Below are 27297 nucleotides of genomic sequence, written 5' to 3' on the forward strand. Positions count from 1 at the left end.
ACCGTAGGTCGAAAAATAAAAGTTGGAATATTTGGAATAGTCATCGCAATTTAGTAAAACGTCTTGGACGTACAAATAACAGTCATTCGATTTTCGAGTCGAAAGTATAGTCTCTGGCGTTTCAAGCGTAAACCCGCAATTACGAAGGTGGAACGGGGTGCAATCGAGCTGTCGAGAACGTGGAAAATATCGAGCCGTAATAACAGAAATTAAGACCGGTGCTTCCGGTGTTTGACTATTCCGACTGTTGGGAACGGGCTACCGTATAACCACAGATCACCGAATCATCCGGTACGGGAGCGGAAGGTCCACGAAAATAGAAGAAAAAGTGCCCCGGAGAAACGAAGGGTCCGTAAGGCCCGTTATTAGAAAAGAATTCGGCGTTCGCGCGTCGGATGCTAATTGCACCTCGATTGCACGCAATTATGATTGTTAAATCGCGTTACGGTGTTTCTTTTTCCGTTTCTTGCCTTAATTGGAGTGCGGTAACCAACTTTGCGCCCTACCGATTAAATATTATACTTCGCAGGCCAAGGGTATTTCCACCTTAAATATTCCACCAATTAAATAAACGTTTAAAAATATTTGGGTGAAACGCAAACAAATTTGTACGGAGCTCCTTTTCGGTTTCTACATTAAAAAAAAAAAAAAAAATGGTGGCAAAGCGAACGAGCTCGAGTACAGAAGTTCGAGCCCGAGTCCTCCACGACGCGCCATAAAATTGGAAGGTATGCCTGCGCTACCCTAATCCCCGGGAAGAATACGAAACAGCTCGAGTCACAAGGACATCCCGCATCGAAGGGTGGATCGTTATTTACGACCGCTGAAATCGATACCCCAGCAAATCAATTATGACAATAAAAGCTTCCTTGATGCGGCCAAAGTCCAACGTTTAAAATTTATTTATTGCGCTATAAACCCCGTCGGGATTATTAGTAAAGGTAAAATTTGCTGATCACCCGAGGGAGTCTTTTCTTTTCCACTTGGGTATTGTAAAGACGTCCGAATGAAGTTCGAGGAAAATTACCACAACAGTTCGGAAGAGTTACGTGTGGTTTATTTCTGTTTTGGAAAATTTAATTGTCGATCCTCCTTTCGGGCGGGTGTGAGTTTGAAAATACGAGCAATTTAATGGAAGGGAGAGAAAGAATGGGAAAATATTTCGTCAACGAGAATGCCGTTAATGAAAATAACGAAGGAATAAATCGCGCGTCGCGGTGCGTTCCGTCGAGGACAGCCGGACCAGGGGTGGAATGGCGGCCCAGAGAGGGTGGGCGGGGGTCTGAAGCGAGCACGAGACGCTTTTTACATTTTACGGGGTTCGCAGCGACCATAAATCAGCTACGACCGACCGTAAAACGGTGGTATTCGCGTCGAAGGTATACAGAAGTAAGCGTAGCTCGTCTCGTCTGGTTCTTCCAGGGGTATCCGTGAGCGAGGACCGGGACGACGAGGGTTTCGCGGGGGAGGAGAGCAGCGGGGCGCGCAGGCAGGGTGCCCGAGGCAAGGACAATGGGCCACGGACACGTAAGACATTGCGACATTTTGGAGCGACGACGACACCGGCTGGAGAGGATCCCTTGTACCTGCGACCTAAGCTGGATGAAACTCTTCCGGGAACGTTTCCAGCGACTAATCGACGAAAAGAGGATCCAACGGGCTCCTGGCTGCCAGAATGATTCGGTGTCGAATCGATTTTTCCTACGGTCGAACGCTTTCGGGTGTTCGAAAACTGAAACCGAATCGTGGCTGATTTGGGGAAAGTTGTCTCTTCAATTATCTACGGGATGTCATAGCCAACGCTTTTTCCGTAAAAGGTATTTATTAAAATAGAAAAAATTTTAATTGTTTAAAAGTATCTTGATTGTAGACGCTATTAGGAGACTTCTCTCTGTTTAGGTATCCATCCTCGTTGAAAATATTTTCTGAGACGACACGGGGGACTGCTGAGCCGTTCTCTAATCGTGTTTCTGGAGCACAGGTGATCCAGGTAAGTGTCCCACCGGGGCTTGGTCAGCTCTTGCACTTTGCCGAGGACTCCCTGGGTGTCATCGCAAATATCGGTAATGCGAAACTGGGTCACCCCGGTCTCGTATCTGCTGGGGTGCTTCGGTTCCTGGGTGAATTTCCATTCAGCCTCCTTGGGTCGACCTGTTGTCGCAGGTAAACGCGTAGCCATTGCAAGGATAGCGCAAAAGCGTCGGAGAATTGGGAAGAAGCTATCCAAATTCTCGATTTCATGATCCTCAAATTTGTATATCACTTTGATTCTCGAGACTCTCAATTTTTCAAGACTTTTATTTTCGAAAGTTCAACGATTCGTCTGGGAATTTTTCGATTTTCGTCGTGTATTTTCACTGCGAATATGAATTATGTCGAGTCACGTGGCCGACATAAAGGCTCCCGTAACGTGAATTGATAAAGACATCGTAAACGTCGCTGGCCGAAGGCTGAAAAGGAATCTTGCGGCGTAAGACGAAGCCATCGGGGTTTACTAACCCCTGGAGAAAAGGGGACGCGGGTGAAAAAGGAAAGGGAGACTGTATTTAGAGGTTACAAGGCCTGGCGCCTGGTTTACAATGTACCCTGGCCTCCCCTTTCACCCTAAAACCATTCTCGAAACTTTCCTGGCCCTTCCAGAGGAATTTCCATTGAAATCCGAGGCGTCGTCTTCTTGAAACTTGTGCTTAATAAATTATTAATTATTCCATATATTTCGTCGTACTCTTCTTTAGCATTCGATATACAGGGTGTTCGGCCACCATTGGGAAAAAATTTAATGGGGAATACTAGAGGTCAAAATAAGACGAAAATCAAGAATACCAATTTGTTGATGGTGGCTTCGTTAAGAAGTTATTAACGTTTAAAGTTCCGCCAGTACTGAATTTTTTTCTCGAAAGTGGATAGAATTTCGGGAGTATGTCTATTCACCGAAAATGATTATAATTAACCCCCGCAACCGAAAATAATTTTTTCAGAACGATTTGAAATTTTTTAATTTTGACGAAAAATTTCACACCTTCTCGAATTTTTTTCTAGAAAGTGGGTAGGATTTCGGGGGTATGTCTATTCACCGAAAATGATTATAATTGACCCCTGCAACCGAAAATAATTTTTTCAGAACGATTTGAAATTTTTTAATTTTGACGAAAAATTTCACACCTTCTCGAATTTTTTTCTAGAAAGTGGGTAGGATTTCGGGGGTATGTCTATTCACCGAAAATGATTATAATTGACCCCCACAACCGAAAATAATTTTTTTAGAACGATTTGAAATTTTTTAATTTTGACGAAAAATTTCACACCTTCTCGAATTTTTTTCTAGAATGTGGGTAGGATTTCGGGGGTATGTCTATTCACCGAAAATGATTATAATTAACCCCCGCAACCGAAAATAATTTTTCTAGAACGATTTGAAATTTTTTAATTTTGACGAAAAATTTGTCCATTTACTGAATGTTTTCCTCGAAAATGGATAGGATTTCGGGGGTATGTCTATTCACCAAAAATGATTCTAATTGACCCCTGCAACTAAAAATAATCTTTCACTAAAAAAGCGAAGAATAGCACAAAGTTGGATATCGGAATCTCCGTACTATTTAAGGATCACGTGACAGATTACATCGAGTTTACACTTACGACTATAAGATGTCACGATTAGTCTGATGTACAATTTTATACAGAATTTAGGGGAAGCTTGCGAATCCAGGAACCGAGAAAAGTTGTTGCTCCTTTCGAAGTGTAAACAGAAAGAGTCTTTCGTAGAGATTTCTGAACTGTTCGCGTTAGATCAGGGAACCTCGTCGAACGATTTCCTTGGAAAGGCCGCCCTTTGCCTAAACAAGCACGGACGGTCGTAAAAAGCTCGTGGCTTCTGGAAAATCCTACGGTATCGGGAAACCCTTTCGAATTGGCGAGATTACACGTGTTTCCGGGCTCGTGGACGTGGCGGTAAAAGCCCCCCGGCCACGCCTCGGAGATAAGGGCGACGGACAACAGGCGCATCGATAAACTTCAATTTCGAACAAACGAGGAAAGAGAGCCGGCCAGAAAGCTGGATGTATCTTCGACACGCCCCGACACCGTGTAAAACCACGAGGCCGTTATCTGGCCGGGACCAGCAGCAGATAAGTGGCCGCCAGGCCGATCCTCCTTCGGATACGGACGTCAGCTCGTCCATCGGTCGTCGTTGCCAGCCTTATCGTGTTCATTTTCTAGCGGTTTCTCACGAGGAAACCGGTTATCTGCGCCCAGATAGCCATCGATCCTCGATCAGACCGCGATTGACAACGCTTTCGCCGCTCCGAATCCCTCGTAATTGTTGATCTTGTTTGACGCTCGCGTTCCGAGAGGTTAGAGGTGATGTATCGGGTGTTGAGCGATAACGAGAGTCCTTAAAGATGATCGAAGACTCGCCGTTTCGCGGAATCGACCGGAATCTTCGTTTTGGCAATTCGAAACCAGACGCGAAGAAAATCGTAAAAACGCCGCTGCAAGGCTCCAGGGATTCGAAAATACCAGACTAACGCGTGACGTCTCCGTCCTCGGACTTCTCACCCTTCGTTCGGTCCCTTTTCCCTTCTGCCGCCAGCTCCTCTTATTTTTGACCCTGTTTCCGCGCCGCTCGGGAAGTCTCCAAGTTCCCCAAAAGTGGAACAAGATACGGGGAAAAATTGTACGATGGCCCCGAAGTTACTCGATAAAACGCGTAATCTGGAAACGAGGTCAATAGCGATCCCTGGAAACTTTGTCGAAGACGTTCCGAACTTACGGAGCCGATCGTTAACCCTTTCGTACCCTTTTCGTTAACCCTTTTACAGCGGTACTACTGCACGCATTTGACAATTAAAAGCATCATCGAGTTTGATTCGTTAAGTTTGGCAAGAAACGTGTGACCAAAGAGGGCGAGTTGGGGGTGTGGGAGCACGCGAACGGAGACCCCGGTTGTTTCCCTAAACAGGACGATTGTTCGAAGATTCACGTGAAATTCGTCGTCGAAAATTTGCGGAGACCGACGAGAGAGATTTATGCCCGCACGTCTGTTTCCGGAAAAGAGGGGAAACCACGTGAATCGTAAACGAAGACGAAACGCCGCCACGCCCTTCGACGACGTCGGTCCGTCAGCGTCGCCGCAACGTAATTGTCCTGTCCGTGGGTCGGCTTAGCCTTCGGATCGTTAATTACTCGTGGACTGGCAGAAACGAAAGCCTGGTGTCCAGGTGCTTCGGTTGGAACGCCTAATAAACCTATTAACTGCCCCTGCAATCGGAAAACTGAAACGATCTAACTTCGGTTAGCGGCCATCAGGACTGTTTTGCTTAAAACATATGTATAAGTTCGTAATTTGTCAATGAATTTTTTTGTGCTCGACTTCCGGGTTGAACCATCGCGACGATTACCGATATAAGATCCAGTTCTGATCGCGCGATAGTAGACCGCGGGACGTTTCTACGGCGTATTGCAATGGCGGCGACGTCCTCGTTAGCGTCTCGCGGCCGCGAAACGGAAGAGCGACGCGGGGAAACGCGCTCGAGGAGAGCACCGGGGTAGAAACTCCTGAAAGCTGGCTGGCCCGGGATCTCGAAAAGGGCAAAACATAAAGCACGCGCGCCGCGGCGCACCGGCGTACAATATGTTCTCCGTTCTCGTCGTTTCCTCTCCGCGAAGCGTTCCACCTCCAGCCCGAGACAGCGTTCTCTTGGAAGAAACACAAAGCCAGGCCGGAGTTATCTTGATGAACCCTAAGTACTGCAAGACCTATTTGGAGGAGAGATAGGCCCGGTCGCCTGTGTTAGTGACTGCGGGGGAGGGGGAAGTACGAAGGAAAGGCGAAGGTGGACGAGGAAGGTAAAAAGGAAGAGGACGACCGGGAGGGGAGGGGACACCGTCCACCTTGGAAAAGAGATCTTTCACGGTTGTCGATGCCACGATGATAAGGGAACGGCATTCTCCATTGCTACTCTTTTTTACTACCACTCTCCGGCGCTCTATTGCTTCTTTGCTTCTGCACTTTCTTGTCGGTACGCCGCGTCACTGATCGGTGACAAACCGACTTTGGTACACGAGTCCTACGGATACCAAATCCCACCAACAGGCCTGATAGGGCGATTTTGCGTTATTCTTTTATCCGGATCTCCCAGGGAATATTGCACGTTTCGTTACTTTGAACTCTGATAATCATGCTCAAAGATTGGCGAAGCTTAAATAACAACAGGGGAACGATGAATCATATGCATCTTGTTAACGCAAACTGGAACAACCGTGTTCTTACAGGTTCTGTTCTTTGGAAACGAGATAAAAGGTTTTAAGGGGGTACTCTAGTGTAAAGTGCATTCTTTGAAATTTTTTTGGAGACTTTTGGTGAATAAACTATAACCTTTTGCAGTCAAAACAAGGTTTATTTGCACATGTTTTAATCACATAGGTGCCACCCTCAACAGTCTCAAACACAGTCGCTTTTATAAAAGGTCGTCTCACGGTATCCATGATTCCGGCCATTCTGTTTGTTTGAAATGAAAAAACCTGAAAGATTCTTAATTAATATGAGTTTAGCTATAGCTGGTATCAGAACAAAAGAGAAAATGGCAAAGCTTTGAAGTTGGGTTATTCATTTTTTCATGTTTTTTTTTTAACTTTGGGTTCCTAAAGAAAGATAAAGTAAAAATGTTGGGTTGATTCTAATACGGGCTATAGTTATATGTATTATACATGTACTGAATTTGCATCTAAAATCTAAAATCTATGTTGAGTAGATTTTGAGATATCGTGGACACCGTTCTGGTAAACATACTTTCGAGAAAAACGCTTTGTATCCCTATAACAATAACATTGACCATTACATCTTTAAACATAACTTCGTTAATTTTAGGAATTTAGGCCCAAGGTTTTGCAGATATATTTTTCAAATTATTTTCTTTAAGAAAATGGGTAAAAAAGAACACGATTTTTTCAAAGGTTCACACTAGAATACCTCCGAAAACAATTGCAATATTCCATGTTCAAAGATTGGGGAAGCTTGCATCAATCCTGACGAAGTCTGTCAATCCGTAAAATATCTGTTAAATTCTGTTCTTTGGAGACTAGATAAAAAGTCCCAAAAAATATTGCACGTTTCGTTACTTTAAACTCTGACAGATGATCCACGATTCTCTACGTCTGAAAGCAATTGCAATAAAGTTTGCAACGAGCCTAATGAAGTTTGTCGATCCGTAAAACACCAAGGAAACGACGAATTATATGCATCTTGCGAACGCGAACCGAAGCAACCGTCGGTGTTCTTGCAAGTTCCGTTCTTTGGGGACGAGATAAAAGGTCGACGGAAAAGATGTTATCCGAACGAAGAAAGCCACGAAGGTCCTTCGTCCCGCGGTGACAGACCAGTGAGACGGTAAGGACGCGTTTCGAAGAGTCCGTGAACTTCAATTCCTGTCCTCGAGTGGAGCAGCAACGGATTCGAAACCGTCTCCATTGTCGGATGCATCGAATCAACTGTGCGTCACAATGCACAAAAGCAAGGCACGAACAGTTGCGATTCATACGCAAACAGATCCATGGAATTCCATTGTCCTTGGCGAAATTGATTGTTGGAAATCGTCCTCGTGGAACGCTTGTGTGGGGGGCTCGATCCTTCGAACGAACAAATTTCTGATTCTTTGTTTGAACAATTCTACGGCCGAATTGTTCGTTTCATCGAAGCCAGTATTGTTTATCAAAAAATGTTATATATTTGAAATAGTGCTGTATCGATCGAAACCGCGTCCTTTAGGTAGGAATTGGGCATAAAGGATCGTTCGTCGATGTATCGAGCGCAGAGAGTCGTGGTCGTCATCCTCGTGGTCGGTGCATTAGCGTAATCACAGAGACTCGGTGGGCCGTTCATTTTTCTTTTTTGCGTTCGTCTGAAACCGCTCGTTTTCCGGGTGCCTTCCATCCGGTGGATGCAACACGTTCCTGACACGCGTCTATACGTTACAATAAATCCACCCTCCCTGCCACTCGCTTCGGAACTGCTGCGTCGACCTGACGAAAATCTACAGTGCGTTCTCAAAATAATTCTCCGAGACAATACCTACTATTTTCACAAAAAGATTCGATTTTGAAAAATCAGGCTTACTATCGTAGAATTTTTCCAGTAAAACAAATCTTTGCAAAGGCTCACAGTGATTTTACATTGTATATTGTACACAGGTCTCGATATTACCTTTCAAAGTCAATTGTTCGGAGGACGAATAAAAACCCAACGATTTCGACGTAATTTTAGACGAAAAATCGTAATTCGATTATCAAAGCGTGTGTCGAAGATCATTTTTTGGAGCACGCTGCTTTGGAAACGCGCTGTACGACGAGCCAGCCTCGGACGAGGCTGTGACTCTGCAGGAATTGGATTTTTGTGGGCTGAAAGCACGGCCGACATGATATTTCGCTCCTCTCGCCTCACGGTTCTCCTCTTATCTCCGATTATCGGCGCGATTGTCAGCCCAGAAGCCGCTATCGTTTTCAGTTCGACAAATCAGGCTCGTCCGTGACGATCGACGTAAACGAGAGTTCGAAATCTAATTACGATCGCGACGAAGTAATCTCTCGAACGTAACTTTTTCCCAGCCGCGATCCCCCCTCGTTGAAATAATCCTTCATTTCCGACCTGCGAAGAAATTATTGCGATCGAGGCAAATTCGCAGAAAAAGAAAAGGAGTCTCGTTGGAACGGTGGACGGAGCGTCCGAGAATAGTAAATCTGCCAGCAAGTTCTGAAGAAGTGCTAAAGTTCTCGGGGAAGTTCGAATCGATGCCGGGAAAATGGCCAATTTTGTTCTCTGTAATTAACTGCCCTCCACTAACGAAATCCACTTGGATTCGCAGACGCATTTCCGGTACAGTTAACGGAGAAATTATGTAAAACAAAACCGAGGAGAATAAGATCTATTCTCTCTGGAGTTAGAAAATTTTAAACTAGAAGCTGGAATTAATATAAATTCCTTAACAAGTTCTCCCTAACAACAATCTCGCAATTGTCACGCAAAGAACTCCGATTCTAATCGGATCGAATTAAAGAGAAGCTGGTTCTATTCACCACGTTCAACCCTCTCGACCTCGAAAATTTGAAACAAAAGGATCCTAGCGATCCTCGTTGAATGCCTCCATTGTCTCTGAACGTAGCGTCTTTCATTCCTAAAAAGAAAACTCCTTTCGAATTTGGCGAAAAAACAAAGGGCTGCAGTTTACTTTCCGACCTGGCGTGTCCCTCGAACGGTGACACTTGTCGCCAGGATATCGATGTCCTTTAACGAGAATCGGCTGGATCTCGTGGTCAGGGCCCGAAAAAGGTATCTATGTTTTACGAGTCCAGGTTGTACAATGCAGAAATCGAGTGGCCGTGCACGAAAAGCAAACGTCGTAAATTAGCCGAACAAGGAGACTCCGGTGGAAAGTTTTCTCTCGTTTTTTTCTCGGCCCTTTCTCCCGAGGGACGAACCTTTCTCCCGCTACTTAGTCGACCATTGTTTGTTTATCCAGGCCTCGGGATTCGGAGTCCAGGTCGAGTCTTCGCCCTGGCGAACGATATCTCGTGGTCGCGTGCACTTATTCTCATCGAGGTAAAATCAATTCCAAACGATGCTCTAAGTACAGACCTAATCTCATTAATCGCTTGACCGACGAGACATTAATAAATTCTGTGGACGATACATCTTTATGAAAGTTATGATGTCTAATAGCTAGACTGCGGATGTTTATACATTTATGGGAAATTTTAATTACGATTTCATTCCAAATAATTTCTCAAATGCACACTATTTAATTTTGTTTAAATTTGTTCGGAAGAGGAGTGACCAAAATAAAGAACAGATTTGTTTCACGAATACCTCGCCAATGTAAAACTGCGTTGATTTTAATGTATACAAACTTGGTATTGTAGGGCAAAGGGTTAGTATGAACAAATATAAGAAACATTTAACGTAAGATACGAATTATTATATTTAGGGGTTGAGACAACCCTCTACGAAGCTCCCATTTAATTAATTCTATCAATGAAAATATGAATTTGCATGAAGATCCGCAGTCTACTAATAACACACACGCTTGGCTATGAAAAATAAAGTGTACGTCAATTATAAGATGGTTCGAACGCGGCCATTTCTGGCTCGAACCGAGATTCTCTTGGTCAATGATTCAGGCTCGCGTCCCTGGAAAAAACTTGCCTGTCTGGTCGATAAGGGTGTCCTGTTGGATAAAAGACGTTCGGAAAAGTCGGGAAAGTAAGTAGCGTATAGTAAAAACCGGCGACGCGGTATCAAACGCCGGAAAATGGAAGGAGAAAGGAAAAAGGGACGAGGAAGACTCTCCAGGGCCTCCTTTCAGATTGCGAGGCTTCTTTTTCTTCGCGCGGTGACCTCCAAGAAGTCGAATTTTCGCCGATAATAACTTCTCCTCACCCCCTATCCGTGTTTTCGCGTATCTGACGTCGAAACTTGTCGAAAAATTTGTTTACCGATTATTTAGACGATCGTCGACGGTGTTCGACCCACGAAGACGCCATTTTTACGACCCAATGTCATCCTAGGCACTGTTCCTTGCTCGAAAGTCGCTGTCGGAAGCTACGGAGGCTATTATTTCCTCGTTTGCTTTTCGGGAATATTTAGAAACCGAACTGAACGTTAAAACTGCATGGAACAGCGACCATCGAGGGATGGAAAACACTTAGAGGTCAAAAATAGTGGGTAAGAGATAATCGAGCGCTTAAACGCAACCACAATGGATATTAACAGCAGTTTACTTACAATAGCTTTTGATTTTGTTAACGACTGTTAATGGGTGGACGTTAGTGAATCATTGGAGGCAATTAGGCGGGGCTCGTTAAGCTCCAAAATTTTTCAACTTGCGTTTGCTTTCGTTTTGCGTTGTCCTTGCAACATGGTACAGATTTTGGTATTACAAACATAGTCGAATACCACGTATGCATTATACATATTAGCAATTCTAACAATTTCAGAAATGTCAGCCCTTCTCCTCTACTCTAATGTTGCATGACATTTCATGACAGTTAAAGAACACGCTTACTATCGAAAGACATTTTTTGACAGTCAGAAAACCTCGATGCGTAACTTTGAAAGGCGACATTGTGTTTTCGAAAGAAATTATTGCACCGACCCGAGGGCAAAACGTTTCACGAGATCATTTTACCTGGAATCACGAACAATCTGAACGCCTATTAGTCGACGTCATAAATTTATGACCTTTATTGCGGAGCATTTGCACAGGAGAATCGTCGGTTTGTCGATAACGGTGCATCCGTAATGATTTTATTAACAATCAGTTTTCGGATGGTCGAATGGCCGTAGCTTCTGACTCATGTTTCCAAGATGTCAGAGAATGAACTTTACGAAATTTTTAAAGTTTACAGAACAAATATTGATCAAGGACAATTCGTATCGATTCTCGATAGAAACATGTTTATATGCAGAAACGTTTAATAATTTTAATCGTCCGATGATAATGACTGAATACGGGTCAAAATTAATCCTCGTTGGTCAGCGAACTGTTAATCTGTCCTGATCTGCTACGTATTCGACTTTAGGCTAGGGTCTGGTTCGCTAGATAAAAATCAAAGTCACGGGCTACTTGAAGGGAACATTTGACATTGTCTGTTGCGTGACGAAGGACCATCCATTACAAAGACAGTTTTGTGTTTGTGGTTACTTTTTTTTTACTGTTGTTCGAAGCTACAAGTTACATAGACAGGAGTCGTTGATCGAACACGTAACGATCGGCCTAAATAGAAATCAACCTGATCGATACACACGTGGAATAAACGTACGCTAGCAAGTTTATGAACAGAGATAAATTATAGAATTTTTAGAGCGCTTATAGCGCGGAATAGAGTCGATAGAGCAATCGTTAGAGCACTGGTTGGTTTAATCGCGGTGCAAACTAACTCTCGGACAGTCGACAAATAATTCGATCGAACTTTATTCGCGCGGCGCACAGGCCAAAACGAGTTTCGGACACACATTTAACGATAATGAGCTTCGACCCCGACCGAGAGCCAGGATTATTTCGCGCGCCGCTTATTCCAAGGCTGCTTTTACCCAAAATCTGGATAAACCGGGAAGCCGGTTAAAATACGTTCTGGTGAAAGTGCAAGCATCCCGTGATAACGTAACACCGATGAACCCTAAGGTCACGCGCGTACAGGGACAGAAAATTATCGGCGAATTGGCCATTAATAGAAGATACGAGGCGACACGGAAAAGTTTCATTCTGGACCGAGAAGCGTACGAGTCATCGACTCGATCATTAATGCAAGAAATCAATATTGCATCGCGAAGTTATTCCCTTGACTCATTAATCGGTGAAAAATGGTTCTTTTATGAATTTGTTTAATTTTACTGCGTCTGGTGATCGGTAAACAAAGAAATTAGATATTGCAGCGAAGATCAACGATGAAAACCATCATTCTAATTAATCTCTGGGGCTCGATTACTGGAATATTTGCTTTACATTTGTTTGTTATTAATATATATATATATTCGTGTTTAGAAGAATTCCATCTTCTCAAGGAAACTCGTAGGCGGAGTTCTGTGACGGTTCGCCGGTTACAATATTAAAAGAAAACGTATTTTTCTTGTCAAGATAACGCTGAGATACACGTGGCAAATTAGTGGCTGGCAAAACTTGATTAATTCAGATGGGAATAAGTGATTCGTTTCTCCCATTCGTTGGGCACATCTTCGCGCGATAATTGCTCCTTCGGAAGTTTGCATAATAGTTCGCCGTACACGAATTAAAAATTGTAGAATTTTTGTAAAGTATAGATCGATAAACGAGTAAACGGACGGTATAGTATAATAATTTAAAACGAGGGAAAATATATTAATTATTAATGAGTGTAAATAAATTACTTCGACTTCACCCTTCTCGAAAAAAAGATATTACGCGCGTTACTTATGGGATGAATTGATAGTATCATTATTTAAATCAACGAAGGGCAACATGCGTCCTTTTCGCATATTTTGTTAATTATATATCTCCTTAGCTCATAAATTATACATTCCTGAACCTTGTATATTTTAATTAACTAAATGGCTAGTATCGTTTTTTCTTACTTTCGCCCTTACGACTATGCAAGGTATACTTAATAAGGGAATTGCTTATTCTTTGATTTTATCGGGTAACAGATTTATTGATATTAGTGAAATGAAAAGTGAGAGATTTAAAAATTTTAATCTAAATTGCGAGGGAAAAGGAAGTTACGACGGTGGAAAATAATGTTCAAAACATAATTTGTAAAGTGCAGGTATTTTTATTGCATTCATCACATTTTCCATACGAGTAAATTATAATGACTTTGATTTCAGTATCTTGAAATTTCACAAGTTCCGTAAATCTAGTGTTGAAAGACGCAGGGTGTCAGTGGAGGGGTAATTATTGCATAAGACTGTCGATCTACAAAGGCTCTTCTTGTTCCCGACGTAGGATAAAAAAAGGAATCCGAGCCCCGTCACCGGGGGGTTTCCCTCCCCCAGGTCGCATCGCGAGGGAAACGTACCATTCTCCATCGATTTTCCAAGAGCACGATGAACGCCTCGGCGAAATCAGGATGCACGCGGCGGCTCCGTATGCCGGCAGGGCGATCCATAAGGAACCCGGTGGCGAGAGAACGGGAGACCCGAGAGAGACGCGCGAAACACGGAGAGAGGGGAAACAAGAGCGGTAAAAATGAATCGATAGGCGGAGTTTTTCATGACGCGCCGCTAGAGTCGGCCGGAGGGTGGGGGACGCGATAGGCGGAGTCAGGCTGATTTAGGGCCGCCATTTTGTGACAATGGACGAGAGGGGGTATGCCTATCTGATTGGCTGATCTACGGACTTCTCTCGTCCCGAACAAGCTTCTACAGATTGTTCGGTTGTACTCTCCGTCGGTACTCCAGCCACCCGGCGACCCGGCAACGCCGCCAACCCGTCCACATCCCTATCCCCACCACTACCACCACACGCACACCACGCTTACCCCCCACCAGGCGGCCTCGTGTGCCGTGAAACCGAGACGACACACGCAGCCGAAGGCTGCGCGGGACGCGCGTCCTTCCCAGCACAGAATCGAATCCCTGCCTCCACCTACGAACACCCTTTACAAAAGAATTTTCTTCCGATAATTCATCCACGATTTTTCAACGCTACCCCGCTGATTATCATTATCCTTTCGATCCTACACGCGAGTCAAAAGTTGAACAACTTTGGGGTGTCTAGGACTCGAGTGTCTGTTGTAAATAATCGATCCTCTGTGTTGCGCAAACTTATTACTTTATTCAATAATAAAAGTTTGGACAATTTTCTCGCGCAATAAACTGCTTGATTGTCGAAAAGATTCGGGTATATGTGTACATACCGCTCTCCCCACTCCAATTACGGAAGCTCGTACACTCTAATAGGTATAGGACTGGGCTTACTTTTCTATGTACATATATGATATATGTAGGAGGAATTCCCTTAGTACCTACCAGACAATAAATAAAAAATAACAACATTTTATGTCTTCTATTTAGCTTTACTTACATTGCTATCTGAAAGACGAATTTTTCCCATATCGATTGGCCGGAAAAAAGGGTGGTCGAAAGTTGTATTTGAAAGAATCAAATTTACTGCGTGATACGATTTCGGTAACTCGTGTCGTTTAAAACACCGCACACATTCGCACGTGGCAACATGAGAGATTGCATTGTGGAAATATCCGGTTTAATCGATACGAGAAAATTAATGAATTCTCTTATAACGTATGAATAAGTATGCGAATACGCAACACTTTCAGCTAATTCAAATTTATGTTTATTAACCTCTTTATGCTTGCTGTGCATTGTAATTACTTCCTAATGCTAAATAATTAACTTTGTAAAATAATGAACGCCACCTCTACAATTGATATTTGCAAACGTAAACTATCCATGACGACCATTTTGGTATTTACTTCCAACTCGTCCGGTCTTAGTCTAAATTATGCACAAAACCTCACGTGATATCTTCGTAACCATATTAATTAATACAAAACGTTTTAGTTAACTACGTTGTATACTCTTCTCGAAAGAAACAAGAAACTATCGTTCATTAGAAGCCTGCAGAACCCCCTTAGGGCCACCATCTTGACGCTTGGCTCGCGACATCATGCATTTCCACCTCCATTTCTAAACCTAACGATCGCTAAGCCCTCAAAGTTCAAAACACATAGCCGACGAAAACAAGGTCTCTGCCTCTCGTTCTAAACTTTCGTCCCAAGTCATGGGAAGCTAGAAGTCATCGAGTATCGAACTTTGAAAAGTATATTATTCACTCGACGAGTCAATATTCGCTCGAAGGCGATTAGTTCCTTTCGGATAGTTGATCGGTTCCTCGTTAATTTCAGCCAGCAATCGTTATCGTCTAGTCTCGCGGTTCGATCGCGATAGAGGCCGTGAACAGATCGGAAAAGTCGACCGCTATCGGATGGCCCGACCTGGGTTAACCTGTAACGCGGTCGGTGCACCCGTGTCGTCGCGTCTCTTGTCGGATTTCGGTCTTTGGATTTCGTTGGGGGGAGGGTGTGTATCTTAATCGTTGTATCTCATCTAGATATGCCCGCGGCCATCAAGATCGGCTCACGGAAACGCGTGCACGCGCCTCTATTGACGCTCGAGCTGCTCTAAAAGCGCGCTACGCGACTCTCAACCTGTCCCTGGAACCCGGTAAAACGATCTACCGTATCTTTTTACTCATTTGTTCGCTCCAAAAGTAGGAGCAGATTCTTCGAAGCTGGTAGTAAAAATTGGGCAAAATTTAATGCTAGCGATGGATAGGGGATAAACCAACGCATAGGTGCTTTATTCTTTCGAACAATTCTTTATATTAATACAACAGTTAATTAAATAAAAATAAAATATATACAAAATAATTTTTTATCCAAATTTTACTCCGAAAGAGAGATTTCATAAAATGCAGTGAATTTTTACATTTCGAAAGAGCAAAGTTATTCATTCGTCGGTGTGTTTTTGTTCGCTATGAAAATAGTGGCACTTTTCATTTTCGTGCAATGAATATTTGATTCAGCGATAACGTTAATTAGGGAGCGGATAAGGGATGTAAAATAGAATTAAATGTATAAATTTTAATAAAATCACATTTTTAAATATCGTAAATGCATTTTCCTTCGTTTGACGTTGCTGTCTACTCGATTGCTATATGCTTCGGAATAATTATTCGTCTCAAAGGAAAATTTATATGAGAGGTACGGAACGTTGTAACAGAGTAGCGTGATCGAATATAAAATCGCGTTTAAATTTCTTTTCTATGGACGGGCTGATCGATCGCGGTTCCGTTCATCTTTCAAGAATATCCGCGATGAGCAATTATCAAGGTTCAGCGGCGCGTTTTGGTGTTTCGGGGAACAGGCGTTGGAAAATTCAATGTTCCCGAGCGAATTTAATGCAGTTCTCACCACCGATTGGCAGATACCGCGGCTCGACGCTGCCAAATCGTTCCATCAGACCATGCACGTACCCATACGCTCTGCCACGGCCTGCTTGGAATACATTAATAAACCCTTTCCCCCCTCCTTTTCTGACCGGGCTCGTCGGAATATTTGCACGACAAATTTGCGTAGATCCGCGATAAAGGCGCATCTAACGTCGCGCGGGAAGTGTTTTACAGCGGGACGCGCGAAAATTTACAAATGTTTGCGCCGCGTAAATATTTTCGAACGCCCTGGCGCCTGGGGGTCTCGGATCTCCGACGTTTCCGGCGGATTTAAGCATTTTTTTTACGGTTTGTTCAAACCATGACCCTCAGTTCGATCCAATATTTATTTACGTTTGCAAAAGGACTGAGTTACAAATACATTTTCATTTCATTTTGTAAGTTTCACCTAAGATTCGTCTGTGCTTCTATGAGTATACTTGCATTCTTCTGAGCTGTCAATGATACATCGAAACACCATCTGCAAATGGTTAATTCCTAGCTTCCAATAAATCAATTCCCATTAAAATCCAATTAAGTAGATTAGAATAAACTAAGCGAGCATCGTTGTTTATATTCCTAATTAATTTTCAATTTTCGTTACTTCGGCTCACTGACTCAACTTCTTTCATTCTAGTGCAATTATTATTATGTGTTAAAGACTGCTCATACTTTATGTATTATTCGTTAATATTATGCGTATCGTTGATAATCCTGTCGAGAGTTAGACGGTATAATAAATAAATTCTGATTTCCTTTGTCACTGAAAACCGAGTCGCGAAGAAGTGGAAGACGAGCAACAGTGGGTCTTCGGAGCTCCGTAAAGATGTCCCGTGGTGAAATCGAGCTTATCGAAGGAACGAATATTATCTAGATTGAGCCGGTAGTCAGGGAGGTGTTGAATAACTCCGTCGGATCGGTGCGCCGATTTCATCGTTCCCCCTTACAAACGATTCAAAGCGCGCGCCTGCGTGCCAGTGTCAGCGCGTACCAACGAAAGAGATGCCTTCCGCGATCGGTCGACCCGAATTTAGATCGGATCGCGGAAAACGGAAGGTTACGGCGCGTGTCCGGCGCGTAGATCGCGGCGCGGATCTAATCTTTCGGACACTGCAACTTTCCTACGATCGAGCCAGCGATCGTTTATTTTTGGGAAAGTTTGCCGTGCGCGAAATATTATTTTCGGTTTCTACCACGGACGATAAGACGATTACTCGGTTCGGTGCGTTTTACGTAACGCGGAGGCGACACGCGAGCCCCGTGAAACAGTACCCGTCGGTTAATATACTGCCGTAATCCTTTCATCCGTACCGCGCGTCTTGCGTCCGTTAAAAAACCCTTAAAATCTCACCACGCACCACCCGATGCAAAAGGAAAAGCACCGCGAAACGAAGGAACAAGCCGGGTTCGGTGTCGCGTTAAAAGGAACGCCGCTAGAGCCGCGCGGAGTCGTCGGGAGTAGGAAGGGAGAGGTCGGTGTTGACAGGAGAAGCGACACGAACGCGGCTGGGTCGTTCTCGGCGGTGGTGCCGTGGGGGCAAACGAGTAAACGCCCGCGAGTAGGTTGGTCCTCGCGTCGATGGGCGTGGCCGAGCGGAGCCGAGTGAAACCGAGCGGGTACGAGCGGCTATGAACGCGAGGGGAACGCCGAGGCCGGTGTTTTCGTTCGCCTTAGTTCCGCGCCGGGTGCCACGACAGTCGCATCGAGTCGAGTTTACGTGCGCGCGCGCGCGTGCTACCAAAAATCTCTCTTTCTGTCTCCCCTCCCGCCGCAGCAGCCGAGCGAGAGGAAAAGGCAGGCGGAAGAACGAAAGCGGGAAAGAGGATCGTCGGAGCCGATCTCGCTCCGAAACAATCGAGTTTTCCCGGGGACGATTTTCCGGTGGGCCAGCCAGTGGTTACGTCGAACCTTCGGTTTTTCTCATACTGTTTGTTTCCCGTGCTCGTCCACGTCCGAGAGAGGGGAACGGCTCTTGTCGCGGGGAACGCTCGGAACGCGACGATGTGCTGTGTGTGTGTACAGTGCAGTGTCTTCTTGGTGCTAACTTAGTGATAACGATTTTAAACACGCCCCGTCGAACCGTCGCCAGACCACGCACGGCGTCTTATCGCGCCGCTCGGGATTGATAACAGACAAGGTAAGAACGCTGGATTTGCGTGGCGGGGATGGACAGTTTGGATCCGCTGCCCGCCGCTCGGGCGATCTCCCCGAACTCGAACCCGGACTTCAAACACGATTCTTGCTCTAGAACATTGGAGTCGGAGACGTGCAACGGTGGAAAATCTGATTTAGAGCGACCCTGTGATAGATTTTATAGCTAAGATCGTCTAGAGCAATCGTTGTGTCAGGGTTCTGGGTCGGGAGACGATCGCGTTTAGAGCAGATTATGCGATAGAGTTCTAGTTAGCGCGGATAACGGGTTCTAGAGCAAACGTTGCGATTCGGTCCTATGTTTTTGAGAAAATCAAATCCAAAGCAACATTTACGGTCGTTGTTTTGAACGTGCAAGACGAGAGAGAGGAAATATCGTGATAGAGCGTAAATTACAGTGAGTAAATGTCTATATAAAGATGAGAGTATAGCGAAAATCAAGGTTTCGTCGAGTTAATGAGGCGGTAGAGTTTGTATCATAGACTCCGTTATAGATAAGAGTTTCCCCAACTTTCTGGAGTGAAAATTGATTTCGATTAGAGCAAACGCTTCGTATCCAATCCAATGACTAGAGCGCGAGGATCTCTTGCAGAGTTATGAATCTGACTCAAAGTTTAAACTTCTATTCCCAACGTAGGAGATCCGTCCCTTTTCGCTTGCTTGCGTAAAACTTATTTTCCTTCGTTGAAACAGATTTTCGACTTGGTGTTCGTTTAGAGATCGTGAAAATTTGTTGTTGTTTTGAGCAATTCGGACAGGAAGATGGCGCCGTCGGTCGCTAGCTAATCTCTCATACTTCGTGAGTCACGTACGCCCTCGGCTTACTCCATGTTTCGCTATTAATCTATTCGAAATAGATTTATAGTTACAAAAATTCCTATAGCAGTTTATATCCCTAAACACGCTCTATTCGTGAAATGCGTTTAATATTCCCCCGTAAAGAAGGAACATTTTCATTTTGGAGTGACTAATTCACAGTTAATATCTGGTTTATAGTCACAAAAATTTCTATAGCAGTCGCTAAACATGCTCTAGCCGCGAAACGCGTTTAATATTCCCTCGTAAAGAAGGAACATTTTCATTTTGGAGTGACTAATTCACAGTTAATATCTGGTTTATAGTCACAAAAATTTCTATAGCAGCTTATATCGCTAAACATACTCTAACCGCGAAACGCGTTTAATATTCTCTCGTGAAGAAGGAACATTTTCATTTTGGAGTTAATAGTTCACAGTTAATACCTGGTTTCTCCTGATTTATAGAGTTAGAACCTCCCAGGAGAATCTCTCGGGAGTCCATTTTCTTTCCGATAGATCGAGTTACAGGTTTTCCACCCAGGAAATTAGAAACCGATCGTTGAAAAATAAATCGTTACGGTCGATTGCGCAAGCTCGATTTTTAAGGATCCAGGAAACCGAGTCGATCGGATTCCGACGGCGCAGGTAGATCGGTCGATTCACCTGAAGTAGATCCTTGAAGAATTTTCGCTAGAATTTTCCTTTGTTCTTCGACGAGTCCTGTAGCTTTAAACGAAACTGATTGACGCGAAAATTCGAATCTAGAGCGTCTCGAGGTATCGTAAGTCCAACGAGTATGAAATTTTACAAATTGATGCTTCAAGCTCGACCCATGATAAATGGACATTGCGTTTTATGTTTTAGAATTTTAGTCAGATCTGTTACTCTATCGTTAGGCTGGAAATCGTATATTTAGAGACGAAATAAAACATTGCTCTAGTTGGTATTTATATTTCAAGTTTCTTTATTGTAAAACTGATCGTTCTTCCATTACGAATTGTTTGTTTTGTTTTATTGGAATATCGAAGCTGAATTCGTGGCTGTTTGTCATTGTTGTTGTCCGTCGGTCTAGGTGCAACAGCTGCGCTTAGAAAACTAAAAAGTTTTTTTGTTATTTAATATGGAACAGAAATACTGAAATTTTTTTCGGAACGTTTGGTCACTGATACAAATCTGAGTTTATAATAATATTAATGCGACAACAAGATGATTTCCTGGCACAGTAAATCTGAATTTCGAGTGCTCGAAGCTTTCTGTGTTCCTAAAATTGATTTGTACAAACATGAATCATTTCAGAGCTTTAGAAATTCGGTTTGGAGCATCGTAGCACGATGAAGTTAGACTTTATACGTTCACCAACAGTACTAGCAACTGTGTTTTTAGTCTCTTGTTAGTTTATTTTTGAATCATCGATTTCTTTTGTCAATATTTACTCGATATTAGTCTTTCGGATGAAACTCTGTCAAAAGGATTCGTTTTACTGTTTATTCCTGCTATATACTGAACTTGAACATTCGGATAGACTATTTGTTTTAATTGAAAACATGAATAATAATTATTTATATCCTTGATATGGTCGAATAGCTTTCTTGTAATTATTTTAGACAGAATCATTAATCGAGACGACTTAATCTGTCTTGGAAATGGACAATCCCACATCGCATCTATAGGATTAAGAGTCGGTTCATCTGACAACCATATCATAGTTTCTAATATACGTCTCCAGTTTGGAAGAGGTTTAAGTATATGTCAGGATTAAAACTCCATCCATGGAGCTTTTCTGGATGTCCAAGAAACACTTATAAAATCTTATTAATATTTAAAAAGCGTTGAATCCTCCTTCTTCGATACAGTGATAGTTTCTCGTAATCTGTACGTCCAGAAATAACAGGTCAGAGTTCAGGAAGGTTCGCGTAGTGCGATGGTAGATAGTCGTTGGAAGATTTGGCGAACAGCGAACCGTTCGAAGGGAAAAGCTGAACGTTACTCCCGTCGCGAAAAGGGAGGGAATATCGGCTGTGGCAGTTTGCGCGGCCTATAATTGGTAATTTGCAAGTATAATAAACGGCCGGCGGTTTCTGTTTTCATTTATTAGCCGCGAAATGCCTCCGCTTATTAGCGCAACGATGCATTCAAAGCAACTCGCTTGTTTCTTCGCGATAAATATTCTTCCCGTCGACGAAATGGCTTTTTATTTTCGATTCGAATTCCGTTCAAGAATCTTTTCTTTCGACGCTCGACGTCCCGCGTACCTGTCAACCGCGGTTTCGTAACCTCGTTACGCGATCGATCGAGATTTTCTTTCATTTTCTCAGCACCGCTCTTCTCGAAAAGATTGTGTACTTATTTATTTATCGAATGAGAAAGTAAAATACTTTTATTCTTACGAATAAAAGGATATTGTTCGAACTCCATTTTGTTGGTGAAAAAATAATCGAAGAGTCCTCGGGGTTTTTTTTCTATGATGATCAGTCGAATCATTGCTCGATTGCGATCTATCGTGATAAAAGATTCTCGGTAAAGAATTCTTTTGTGCGCGTTTTCATTGGAAAAACGATTCGTAATGGTATTTCCCATTTTTCGCGAATTCATCCTTGAAGTAGAATTTTCATCTTGGAGTGAACTTCTACTTCAAACCGTTTCGACGTCTGCGAATTAATTTCATAGTCTTTGCTCCAACGCCAAAATATAGAGTCCATCAGCTTCGAGCACGAATTAACACTAGCTCAAAGTAAATCTAATGCGACATTTCTGCGTTTGTGGTTGTACAATGTTCTCCAGACACTTACGATCCCCGTCTTAACTCGAAATCGACTCAAAGCGGTCCGACGTTGCTTCGATGCAGGCATTGAAATCACCAAAAGTAGTCAAATGCGTTCGAATTCAAATCGACTCCGTTCTTTCGTACCTTACCAATTTCAACAAAATTTTTAGACACGATGTTGGGGCAACATTTGCGGTAAAAATTGCCTTCAGTTTCTGTTCTACGGAGTCGACAAAATGGTCGAAGTGGAAAGAAGAATGAAATGTGACAAAGTTGAACATTCCGATCGTTGCTCTTCCGCTTTCGTGGGGACGTCGTTTGGGCAACGTCCCTTCGTCCTTGGTCCTAAAGGCCTCAAGGTATCGTGTTTCCTCGATGGAAGCCCGATCGTCCTCGATCCGACGGCCAGGGGTCGAGGAGGAATGGTACGCGTCGCCGAAGATGTCGAGTCCCCTCGAACGCGCGTGCCACTCTCTCAATTTCTCGGCCCATTGTTTGGAAAAGCCTGTAGGTAACGAACGCAGACCTAACTCAGGCCGACCTTCTCCCCGAGGATTTTCCACCTGAGGCTGATTTTTCGCTCCACGAGCTCTGACTTCGTTCACGATGAGTTTCAAACGATCCCGAGACGAGTGAAATCGTTCGAAGACCTTGTTTCGTTTCTCCCATCGAAAGACAAACAAAGAAACGCATTCCGAAAGAAAATAGCTTGCAACCGACGTTATCAGCTGCTTATCGATCTTTTTATTTCATTCGTACAATTTTTCTTTCGTAATATACTCGATAAAATTGCAATCCCCTCGTCGAGTTTCGTCTTTCCTCGTTTGGCGTCTAAAAATGTAACCTGTTCTTTAAATTATTATTTATTTTTGACAGTCGAGGATGTCTATTGCTAAGAATGTGCTACCTCGACGGTTGAGTTTGATTCCACGACGTTTGTTTACAACGGTTGTGTTTGAAAGAACGTTTTACATTTAATTTTTACTTCTGCGACGATCCAGTGAGTTTTAAAAAAAAGTTTCGTCGATGAGGATTCGCTTGCGCGATGGTTGAGCATGGTTTGACGTCTCTTTAGAAAACATTTGCCCGTGTGTCGCTTCACCGATTAGAATACATTTGTTGGCAGACGTTTTAAAGACGGAACTCTTCTGAATAATGTATATTGAACAAGATTTAGTTGTTTAACAGTCGATTCAAGCGTTTGAGGATGTTTTTTGACGAGTGAAATAGTCGATGTTCGAATGAAATTCCTACGAGTGTTGGAATATATTGTTCATATCTTATCTGTTTCGTTTATTTCTGAAACGAATCTTAATTAATTACTATAATTAAAACTATGATTCAACGAATATAATTCTATTCTTACTTATCGATGATCAACGCTTCGAAACGCGCAATATTTTCTGGGAGTCAGCCAAATAAAACTTGAAAATTAGAGATTTTAAAATTAGCCTCGAAGGCTAAAAATATTTTCGCGGATCGAAATATAGAGTTCGAAGTTCAGAAGGATAAAAAGTTTCCTCTCCGAGGTAATTATCGTGGAAATACTTATCGGCCGATTTCGGACAACAATAATATTTTATTAAATCGTTAGATACGCCGTAACGATGTTTATCGTCGCTTATCTGTCGATAAGGCGAACTTCTTTCGAAAATTCATCGAGAGTCGTGCGTTCGACCGTTATTTTTCCATTGATTTTCGCGTTTTCACCGGATCGTTTCCCCGTCGATCGCCGCCTGTCCGACAGATTTATCGAACAGGTGACACGTTACGTCAAACCGGTCGAAAAAAATTCCTCCATCGGCGAGAGTTGCTCGATCACGTATCGCGAAGACTAATCTTATCGGGATTCGTTAATCGCGTTCCGTCCGAGAGCGGGCGATGCACGTGCGGCCGAAAATCAGCGGCGATTCGTGACACGTAAGATTAAAAATTGCGCGACGACAGCCTTCGAAATTCGATCGAAGTCCATCGAGGACGATTCCCGAACGACGCGTACCGTTATGAAACAGGGAAACAAAATCGCGTCGTCGGGAAAGCGAGAATAACGACACGAAACGCGAGCAATGACGTATTCTATCGTGACATTACGTAGGAAAATTTAATTTTACGACGAAACATTTGGTTAAAAGTTTCTTTTAAATTGTCGATAGGAAAATTTAGCGAGAAACTAATTTTAAGGTGGGATATTGTACGGTTAAAAGAGCCCTTCCGTGGCGCAGATTTCGATCAGCCGTTATCCTAATCTCCGTGAACCTTCAAAATCGACTGATAGTTTTCACTTATCAATTTCGGAGCCAGCTTATCTCGATTGTCAACTCGTTCAGGCCCACCTCACGATTTAGAGGAGTGATCGGTCGAAAATATCGGACGAAACAATCTCGAGTGTCTTCTTGACGATCCATGATCTGCGTCATTCACGTTCCCGCTATTTTCCGAGATGGAAAACAACCGACGTTTACAAATCGAGAAATATCCTTTCGACGAACGTCACGAAATTGAACTTTATTCTAAATTTGATCGATTCGATCGACGCTGTTTCGCTCGATTCATCGTATCAGCGATCGGGATTTGTGCGTTTCTCGAGAAATTGTACGTTAAGGTTGATGATTCGATGGAATTTTCTTAAAATAGAAAGTGGAAAATATTTCGTACGTCGGAGTAATACGATAATTTACGCTCGAAACGTAAATAGAATCGTTAATTATATAATCGAAGCAATATTGGAGTACGCGTACGCAAGACGGTCGTTGAATATTTTATTGGCGCAGAAAACGACTAAAAGGTTGCAATAACGGTGTAATATTACCGTGATATGTGATCGGAAAGAGTGCTCGAGGAATGCTAGGATCCGCAGTGTGAAAAATAATCGAATATTCGTAACCAATTCCGAAGTAGTAATCTTATCGCCGGGCTTTTTGTGTATATCTTATCGGATCTTGTTTTCGAGTATTTTATTTACCCTGAACATATAATTTTGGAAGTGCTACATCCGCCTCTGGTAGGCGTACATTTAGGACCTAGTATTTTCATTCGTTTTCTGGCACACATTTTTCACATGCAATTAACCCTTTGAATACCATAGATGCATGTATGCGTTTATCAATTCTTTCGATCTTTCGCTTACTGCAATTTTTAGTATTCAAAAAAGAATTGTGTTATTCATGTTAAGGTGTGTTTTGTAATATAATAATTGTAACTTAGTTAACAATTAACAGAGTATTCTTTCTCGAACGAGTACTTCACCTATGAATACTCAGCACTGAAAGGGTTAAAGAACCCGACTCGAGTACTCAATTTTCAGATTAAATGAATTCTCTTCTACAAATTTCAATTCCATCAATGAAAGTCTCCAGAGATTTCGGTAACTGAGAAAATGTCTCCAGATATCGTTTGCGTTCGAGAAATGATCTTGAGCGTGTCGTAGGCCGTTCGAACGTTCGTCTCGGCGAAAAGGTTCGAAAAGACGCGAAGGGCAGATATAGAACTCCCCTCGATCGGCTCCGCGGTAATGACGAAGCGTCGTTCAAACAGACCCGGGGAGTTGTTGGCTGATAAGACGGTCGGTCTCTGTTTCGCCCCGAGACGCGCGATCGTTCCGTCCTTTTTCCGTGTCATCGGGTCTGTATCAGGATTGGGCGATCGCGAGAGAGGGGCCCGGTTGCGTCATCGATGACCTTGATCATCGGCTATGCCCGGTCGATTGATAAATCATTCGGAGGCACTTGATCGTCGAGTGGCCGGCGCATCATCAGTGTCGCCGCACTAAAGCGCAGATCAGGACCCAATTAACCGAGATCTCGCGAGCTGATCGATTATCATCGGTGATCGTGACGGGTAAGTGACTGGCCAGCCTTTCTGCCGTTTCTTGTACGCGCGCGCGTTTTATCGAGGATCGGGGAAATCGATCAAGCCCAGGCCGGAAGGATGAACGCCCGAAATTGGCTTGATCGATCGTGGGATCATGGACGCCCGATTCGATCCGGAGGACTCGTCGCCATGTTTTGATCGCCCTTCCGACGAGGATTTTTAACTCTTCCGTTCGTCGAGCGAGTCCCCTTTTCGACCAGCTGTGACCGTGTAACGAGATAAACTGACTGTTTGCAACCGGATTCCGCGGTTCGCCGTGGATCGTCTCGCGTTTCCATCGGTATTAATTTACTTCTCGCGTCGAGTGCCTCGGATATTGGAAAGACGGCGTTACGTAATTGGCGAGCGACAGGTTTTCAGCGTAGTCTAATTAGCGAAGACGTTCGTTAGCCACTCGGCTCGGGGGGAGATCGTGGAAACACGGTTGAAATCTTGTGCGAACGGTTCCGAGATTAGGATTTATCTCTGGACGCTTCGAAGGGAAAGGCACTAGCGTCGGACTCCCCCAGTGCTCCTCTGCTCAGCTTTCTTCCTCGCGAAACGCTTTGGAGTCGTACGATAGTGACTTTCCCTTCGATCGGGAACGAATTAACGTGACACGATGTAATCGTTCGTGTGGTTCGAAGTTTGGTGAAGTTCTCGATTATCTAATCTGCGTTGCCCGTGTTACGGAGACGACAAATGTTGGCACAGGGCTATTCCAGCTCTAAAAACGATTCCCGGCCTCTAAATCGAGAGAATAGAACGAAAAGTCAACGTCTAGAGGGTCGAGTTCACTGTACAATGTTTTCGTTAAAATATAATTTCGTTTCGTACAATTCGGATCGTAATTTTTACTTCGTTATTCGTAACTGTTATCTAGATAAGAATCGCGTGGATAGGAGGCATCGGTCGTTTAGGATCGATCGCTCCGTTGAACCAAACTAACATTTTTCTCTGTTTGTTCCAGAAGGCGAGGTCAGAGATCGAGATTTTCTTCGTGATCGTCAACGAAGCGCCAGGATTACCTATGATCTCCCCGAGCGTCCTTAGGAGGACCACGCTTCCGGAAGAGAGGCGTTTTTGGCACCGTTCCTAATCCCCTTCCACTCCCCCTTGTTCCCCCCACTCCCCTAGTTACCCTCTGGTTCACCTCCGTTGAGCAACCCCCGCGAAAAGATCTCCTTCGGATCGCAGACGGAGGCGGCGGAGGAGGAGGTGGAGGAGGAGGTGGAGGAGGAGGAGGTGGAGGAGGTGGAG

At 43.7% G+C, this 27297-nt stretch overlaps 1 protein-coding gene across 3 annotated transcripts; it reads left to right on the forward strand.

The window, feature by feature from the left end:
• The first annotated feature begins 1599 nt into the window (after positions 1-1599).
• Positions 1600-27234, forward strand: LOC143346538 (uncharacterized). 3 transcript variants are annotated; one of them, XM_076774702.1, is made up of 3 exons: positions 1600-1817; positions 1900-1990; positions 27008-27234. In XM_076774702.1, the coding sequence occupies exons 1-3, from the start codon at positions 1603-1605 to the stop codon at positions 27134-27136; spliced, it is 435 nt and encodes a 144-aa protein (XP_076630817.1). In that variant the 5' UTR covers positions 1600-1602; the 3' UTR covers positions 27137-27234. The 3 variants fall into 3 exon arrangements, 1 of the variants encoding a protein (XP_076630817.1); XR_013080432.1 differs by lacking the exons at positions 1600-1817; positions 1900-1990 and adding an exon at positions 18164-18613; XR_013080433.1 differs by lacking the exons at positions 1600-1817; positions 1900-1990 and adding an exon at positions 18164-18613 and having other exon boundaries at positions 27011-27234.
• Positions 27235-27297: the final 63 nt, after the last annotated feature.

This window comes from Colletes latitarsis, chromosome 10, assembly GCF_051014445.1.
Source record: "Colletes latitarsis isolate SP2378_abdomen chromosome 10, iyColLati1, whole genome shotgun sequence".
Classification (NCBI taxonomy): domain Eukaryota; kingdom Metazoa; phylum Arthropoda; class Insecta; order Hymenoptera; family Colletidae; genus Colletes; species Colletes latitarsis.

Bases quoted from the DNA above. Each gene is read 5' to 3' on its own strand.
- LOC143346538 (XM_076774702.1), top strand. From the start codon at position 1,603: ATGAAACTCTTCCGGGAACGTTTCCAGCGACTAATCGACGAAAAGAGG. The intron at 1,818-1,899 runs GTATTTATTAAA...CTCTCTGTTTAG, and splicing joins CAACGCTTTTTCCGTAAAAG to GTATCCATCCTCGTTGAAAA. The intron at 1,991-27,007 runs GTAAGTGTCCCA...TGTTTGTTCCAG, and splicing joins CTGGAGCACAGGTGATCCAG to AAGGCGAGGTCAGAGATCGA.